Genomic DNA, 7,019 nt, shown 5'->3' with positions numbered 1-7,019 from the left:
GGACGTACCGGCTTCTTTATGGAGTTTGTGGGTCGTGTATTTTGAAGAGTATTTGCATTTTATTTTTGCCAACAAACAATTTGTTTCAACATGGCGAGTTTTAGAAGGGTTGCCGAATGTGTCTTTCTCTTTTATGTGGCTGTACTGAAGCCAGTATGCGGCGACATTACGGATGGAAACGCAGAACATCTTAAACGAGAACACTCGTTGATGAAACCCTACCAAGGTAGGAAGACGTCAACTTGAGCTCGCTCGCTTTATTTTACTACTCCAGACATAGTTGTAAAACGTTTTTTTTTCTTCCAAACATTTTATATGGTGGCGCACGGTATTTACTTAAACTGCGGTGTGTTCAACCAGTAGTTCTGGGGTTGGTTTCCAATCACTTTGTAAATTCATCTTGCAATTATTCAACGGCGCGGTTGAACTGCCAGGTTGTCATGATATTGTGAAAATAATAATTTCGACAAACTGAGTAAAAAATGTCTTAACTTTTCCCATCATTAATAAAGACTTTTAACAAATTCAACTCAATAAAAATGAAAAAGCAACCGCTTTTAAGGACGAAACAACTGACAATTGTCCACGCCCAATTATAAAAGGAAATGTGGCTTTAAACAATAAAAAAAAATCCCATTACAATACAATACGATGACACAATTTAAAAATCCCATTACAATGAATAATACGATGACACAATTTAAAGTGCCTCCGATTCACTGCAAAAGGGTAGATACTCTAAAATGATTTGCTCTTGGTTTTAATTTTATAAAAAGGAGTACACCGTTCTGACGCGGCTGTAGCTCCAAATATCCAGATCACGTAACAACCTTTTTTAAATTAGGATTTCTCGATCAGTCCAGGGTTTCAAACAATGTTAAGGTCAGAGTTTTAAAAGGTTGTGTTAATGCCAGGGTTAGGTGAACAATGTAGGGTTTCAAGTAGGATCTAATAATTTTAAATCATCACACAGAATCTCTATGAATTTCCAGCTGGTTGGGGATTGTTGAAATATGTTGTGTTGTACTCACACACCAGTTGTATGTTTTATATTAGGCGTGGGTAGCAGCCCATCTAGCCAATGGGACTTCTCGGGGAGCACCTTGGTGACCAGCTCATACGTACGACTCACACCGGATGAAAGAAGCAGGCAGGGATCCATCTGGAATACTGTTGTGAGCACATTTTCCCCCCAAATATATTGTACAAGATATAAACTAATGATTGGCTGATAATATTTCAGTTTCAACAATTTCTCCACATCCCACATTCTCTGTATGTAATATATAGTAGGTACAGTTTAAGCCATAAATTTTACATTTCGGGTAACCTTCCTCTTTTCAGATCTGACCACACATTTTCAATGAGATTCAGATCAAGGCTTTGTGATGGGCACTCCAAAGCAATGACTTTGTTATCAAACAATTTTTTTTAACTATTTTGGCAGTGTGCTTAGGGTCATTGTCCATTTGAAAAACCCATTTGTGTACAAGTTTTAGCTTCCTGGCTGATCTCTTCAATCATTGCCTGAATATATGCATATAATGTTCTTTCTTCATAATGCCTGGAAAAAAAAAAAACCTCACAATAAGCAATTAATTGAATGATGATTTTTAAAATTAACAGTGATAATATTTTGTCTCTTAACACTTACAACAACAAAGTTAGAAATTATAAAATTATAAGCAAAATATTTTACTGTTTTACAATAATCTTAACAGCCTTCACCATTTTACAAAAATCGTAGCAGCCTTTATTGTTTCATTTGAAATTAAGACTAGATTTGGGTTTAATTGACATTTTTCTGGCCTACAGTGTTTTGAAAAGAAATACACTTGGCCTTAAAATCTGACAACCAAGGAATTGGTTGGGCCCAAGCATTTTCAGTACAGACAATATTCTACACTGCCTTTTAACAACATTTTTTATGTAGCTGTGCAATAAAACAAAATAACAAAGTGATCGTTGAAAGCTTGTTGTGATGTCGTTTTATTTAGCCGTGTTACCTGAAAGACTGGGAGATGCACATCCACTTCAAAATCCATGGGCATGGAAAAAAGAATCTCCATGGCGATGGCATCGCTTTTTGGTACACAAAAGACAGACTGCATTCAGGTAAGCATGGCTACTGGTCTTGCATATTTTGTAGCTACTAATTACAGAAATCTCAGGTAAGATTAAGCCGTTGTTTTTAATTGCATTACATTACATTTAATGTTGTTACATGCATGGTACATCCATGCATTCACAGAAAGTTTGGAGTAGTTGGCACAGTGTGGAGTTGTTACTGTTCATCCACTGCCACTTTTCCTATCCAGATATGCCTAAGTACTGTACTTTAGCCAAACTTTGGCAACATTGGCCCACTGTTGGCCTGGTGTGTTGAAACCTAAGGGCAAATTGATCAAATGTTTGCATCCTGTGCTGCACCAACCTTGCCTAATGAGAAATGATGCCAACAATGAGTAGGGTAACATATGACAAGATGGCAACTTGAATAAAGAAATCTATGGCAAAATCATATGGAATATAGACATCATGTACATTGTGGTTATTTCCTGTACTACCTTGTATTTCTCACTTACTATATACAATATGCTTCAAATCTTTCCCTCCCATTGTTCCCGAAGTAGCCGCGTAAGCATACTGCTGTATCACATGCTCTTTGCCTCCATCTTAGGCTCGGTCTTTGGGAATCAGGATCAGTTTCTGGGCCTGTCCATTTTTCTGGACACCTTCCGCAATGACCAGCAGGGCATGGACGTAAGTGTATGCCACCCACGCTTCACCATTGACCGACTCCTCTGTCCTCAGGGCCAGTGTTCACCGACCACGCCATCTTCCACGGCTTGGCGGTTTTTATTGATACGTACTCAAACGATGACTCGGCCGACGTGAGTGCTGACCTTCTCGTCAGCATGCTGTCGCCAGTTTCATTTTTAAGTTAAAGTGCCACTCCCATCTTTTCCATTCATTTTATGTTCCTGTCAGCCATTGACAATGGCCCTGCTGACAATTGCTCATAATTTAAAGCGGACACTTACAGGTTGTTTACAAAGGTTCTCTTAAAAACCTGTTAGTGGAGGTTACGTTGTGAGTGAATGGGAGGCGTAAACTTAAGATAATAAGTGGCTTTTTTTGGTTCAGTCCATTTACTTGCATTAGTTTTTAGACAGATCTGCCATATCCACCAATCACCTTTGCATGGTCTTTGGATTTTCCCTTTTTCTTTAACCATTGCTTTTTTCATGCAGAAGCATCAGCTCTCAGCATTTTGCTCTCAACTTTTACATGAATTTCAAATTTGCATACAAGACTGTTTTAAAATGAATGTGTGAACATTGGTGTCTTCAGCGTTCTTTCCCCTACATTTCGGCCATGGTGAACAACGGCTCGCTGAGTTACGACCATGGCAAAGACGGACGCTCGTCGGAGCTGGGGGGTTGCTCCGCAGAGATCCGCAACAGAGAGTTTGACACCTACCTCGCCATCCGCTACTCCAAGGGGAGACTTACCGTATGTATACTATGACAACGGTATGCGGGTGGAACTTTGCGATCTAGGGTTTTGACGCGGTGTTGTCGTCCCCGCAGGTGATGATGGATGTGGACGACAAAAACGAGTGGAAGGAATGCATCGACATTGGAGGCGTTCGTCTTCCTACGGGATATTTCTTTGGCGCCTCAGCAGCCACGGGAGATCTTTCTGGTTTGTTAAGTTTACAAATGACTTGAACCAAAATTTGTCGTAAGAATGCAAAATAGTAACATAAAAAATGTGCATACTCACAAGATTTCATGCAGTAAGTTTCCAGAAGAAAGTTGGACAAGATTACATAAGATTACAAGGAAAATGAAACAAACTTGTTATAGTGTGTATAGTTTATAGTAACAACATGAGAAAAAGACATTTTGAACATATTCCAATATTGGTTCAATAGTGTTGGCACACTTTGTTAAAGGAACGTTCTTCCTTTGGATTTGAATGTCATGTAGAGGCAAAAAATATCAAATTTGACATGCAGTGTGAAAGTAGCCTTCGATCTTGGCAGTGTACCTAACTTCTGTGCTCCTTGTGGTAGACAACCATGACATCATCTCAATGAAGCTGTACCAGCTGATGGTGGAGCACACGCCCGAGGAGGAGAATCTGGACTGGACCAAGATCGAGCCAAGCGTCAGCCTGCTCAAGTCGCCCAAAGGTCTGGTTTGATGGGATGCCAGTGTGATGTTGTGCTGGGCGTTATAGCCATAAAAAGTAATGATTAAAAAAAAAAATCACATTTTTCACTTTTAAGTTTTAGTTTTGACAATTGCTTACATATAAAGCAAATGACAATGAACTTATTGCCAATACATATGCATTTTGCCCCCTTTCTGAAATTTGAATTTGATCTTCTCTAAACTTTTGAATGCACAAATCCATCCATCCAGAAAGGAACATTATAATCACTTAAAGTCAACATTCTCATGTTTCCCATTTCACGCAACTTGCTTTCCCCCACAGACAACATCGACGATCCGACGGGCAACTTCCGTGGCACGCCACTCACAGGTTGGAAGGTGTTCCTGCTCCTGCTCTGTGCACTGCTGGGCATTGTGGTGTGCGGCGTTGTGGGCGCTGTGGTCTTCCAGAAGCGACAGGAGCGAAACAAGAGGTTCTACTAAGACAAAATGGCCCACGGTGGCCCGACACTCACTGGGTAGAGGGATAACTGGTGGTGAACAATTGAAGCACATTATAATGTGATTTTTTTTCTTTCCTTTTTTTTGAAAGATTGTACAAATATCCTGGATGGAAGCACTGCTTTTTTTTTTTTTTTTAAGGTGGGTAATTAGTGCCACTTTCTACAGCATCCTGGATAACATGGCAACAGCACATCTATCAGCGCTGTCACTTCGATTTTTGTTATTTGTATTGAAGCTAATTTGACTTATCCAACGTGCAATCCCAACTTGAGCCATTTGCTTTTGAGCCAAAATAATCACTTGAGTGTTCAAGTGAAGTAAATGGCTTTTAATATTTCACCAGGACATGATACCAGCCCTTAAATATGTCATTTATGTATGTGAATCATTCATAGTTATGTTTGCCTTCAACCTTTGATCTCAAATGGCCGTGCATAAGTAGTCAAGTTGACAGCAGGGCTCTATTGTTAACGTTGTTCACCAGGGCATAAAACCATTTGAAATATGTTCAACTGTCCTGTTGGTGACTTCAAATGAGATTTTAATCCCAATTTTGTAGAAAGTAAACTGACTCACTCAAAATGTGAAAATTGCCTTTAGATCTGACCAAAAATGGCGATCTTTCCAAGTGTTCAAACGGTGGAAAAGGGGGCTCTATTTTTCACTATATATAAAACCGCCGTAAGCAGGTTTGAAAGTCTGCTGGTAGTGATTTGGAATTAGATTTGGATCATCTCAAGGTTATTAAAGATTACTTTGACATTCTCAAAATTTGAACTATGATCTCGTCCTTCGCCTTGCAGAAATGTTTGGGTGAATTTAAACAGGGCCTGTAATTGTTTCCTGGGAAGTAAAATCCACTTTTGAACATTTTAAAAAAAATTCTTCCTGTGCTCCAAAGTGAGATTTAAACACGGTCAACGTTGTTAGATGAAGCTAAACAGCATTGATGCCCTCTAAAAGGGCAATTTATCTCAAACTTTAATCCAAAATGACAATTCTTGTTTTACTGGTTGACTACAGGTTTTTTTTTTACTGTTTCATGGGGCATCAACGTTTTGCAAGGGTTTTTTTTTTTTTGTTCTTTGTTTTTTTTTTTTTTTAAGTGTCCTGGCCATGACATAAGAATGAGATTTTATTTTATATTTTTTTGCCTAAATGCCTCAAAATGAGACATTTTCCATACCACCACCTAAAAAGTGTTCTGAATTGACCTTTAAATAAGCAAATCGTTACAAGTCATTTTTGTTGTATGACTAACTTTCAGGCTTGGGTTTCATGAGCTATGAACACTTTGTATACTTTCACAATCTATGGGGTCAGGATCTCCCAAATTTTGTATCCGAATCTACTTTTATTTAGAGGCCATTTTGACCATTTAAGATGAACGCAGACGTTTGTATTAGCCTGTAAAACCAGTATAAACGTGTCAAACACACGTTAAGGAGTTTTGTCAAGTGAAAAAAAGTTCTGGAATTGAATTGTTGCTTTGTACAGTATGTTTAGTTACTGAAACTTGTCTTTTAGATGGAAGTACTGTACTGTATTTGACGCTGAGCGCAATGTCTAAGTGCTGTTAGGATGCTCTTCTGAAGCAACATCGCCCCCTGTGGGTTATCACGAAGAATGGACAACTAGAATAAACATCTCAATGATAAACTTGGTGACATATTTATACTTAAAATCCGTTTAGCTGTTACTATTGTTTTTATTCACGACTGTGTTGGTGTCTCTTAGTTTCACCGCCCATAGCATATAGTTCTTGTATCTACCACCTGTAGTACGAGCTAGCGCAACCAAGAAGAAATGAAGTATGAAAAGCTTATATTCAAGACGGCACAGTGGTTGTATCAGAAATCAGAATTGGGAACACGTGGTTAAATCGTAAAACTCATTAGTCAAAAGGCTTAAACTACACCTGTCATGTCAGATTCGATGACCTGATACATGAAAAATATAAGCTGGACCACAGGTAAGGTACACATTACACAGTTCATTTTACTGAACTTTTTTTTTTTTTCCCTGACAGCTTTTAACTATTGACCTTCCTCGTCTGGTTAATTCATGCATCCCTCCTTACTGCTCTTGAACCCATTTTCTTCCTTTTATTTCTGCTTCCCTTCCATAAAATCTTAATTTGTATGTGTCCAAGTTAAAGACTACTTTTTTCTTTTACTTCAATACTTGTCCAATCCCTATCGAGAATCCACTCTCTTTGGTTTATACTCAAATTTCCGGCCAGTCAGTGTTTATATACTTTTGTTCAGGTGTGGATACTTGTTCAAGACCCCCCCCCCCCCCCCCCCCCCAAAAAAAAAGAAAAACAAACAC

General features: G+C 38.7%; 1 protein-coding gene across 1 annotated transcript; it reads left to right on the top strand.

The window, feature by feature from the left end:
• Window positions 1–6,347, top strand: lman2 (lectin, mannose-binding 2). Its single transcript, XM_088431858.1, has 9 exons — window positions 1–226; window positions 1,057–1,175; window positions 1,998–2,115; window positions 2,681–2,763; window positions 3,355–3,516; window positions 3,594–3,708; window positions 4,082–4,201; window positions 4,507–4,683; window positions 4,777–6,347. Exons 1-8 carry the CDS (start codon window positions 91–93, stop codon window positions 4,665–4,667), a joined length of 1,014 nt encoding a protein of 337 aa, XP_088287984.1. The 5' UTR covers window positions 1–90; the 3' UTR covers window positions 4,668–4,683; window positions 4,777–6,347.
• The last annotated feature ends 672 nt before the right edge of the window (window positions 6,348–7,019 follow it).

Source organism: Hippichthys cyanospilos, chromosome 13 (assembly GCF_059441005.1).
Source record: "Hippichthys cyanospilos isolate Australia breed blue-spotted pipefish chromosome 13, RoL_Hcya_1.0, whole genome shotgun sequence".
Lineage (NCBI taxonomy): Eukaryota > Metazoa > Chordata > Actinopteri > Syngnathiformes > Syngnathidae > Hippichthys > Hippichthys cyanospilos.
The sequence above is the reverse complement of the archived record's forward strand: the minus strand, read 5'-3'. Positions and strand labels throughout refer to the sequence as shown.

Bases quoted from the DNA above. Each gene is read 5' to 3' on its own strand.
- lman2 (XM_088431858.1), top strand. From the start codon at position 91: ATGGCGAGTTTTAGAAGGGTTGCCGAATGTGTCTTTCTCTTTTATGTG. The intron at 3,517-3,593 runs GTATGTATACTA...TCGTCCCCGCAG, and splicing joins ACTCCAAGGGGAGACTTACC to GTGATGATGGATGTGGACGA. The intron at 3,709-4,081 runs GTTTGTTAAGTT...TCCTTGTGGTAG, and splicing joins AGCCACGGGAGATCTTTCTG to ACAACCATGACATCATCTCA.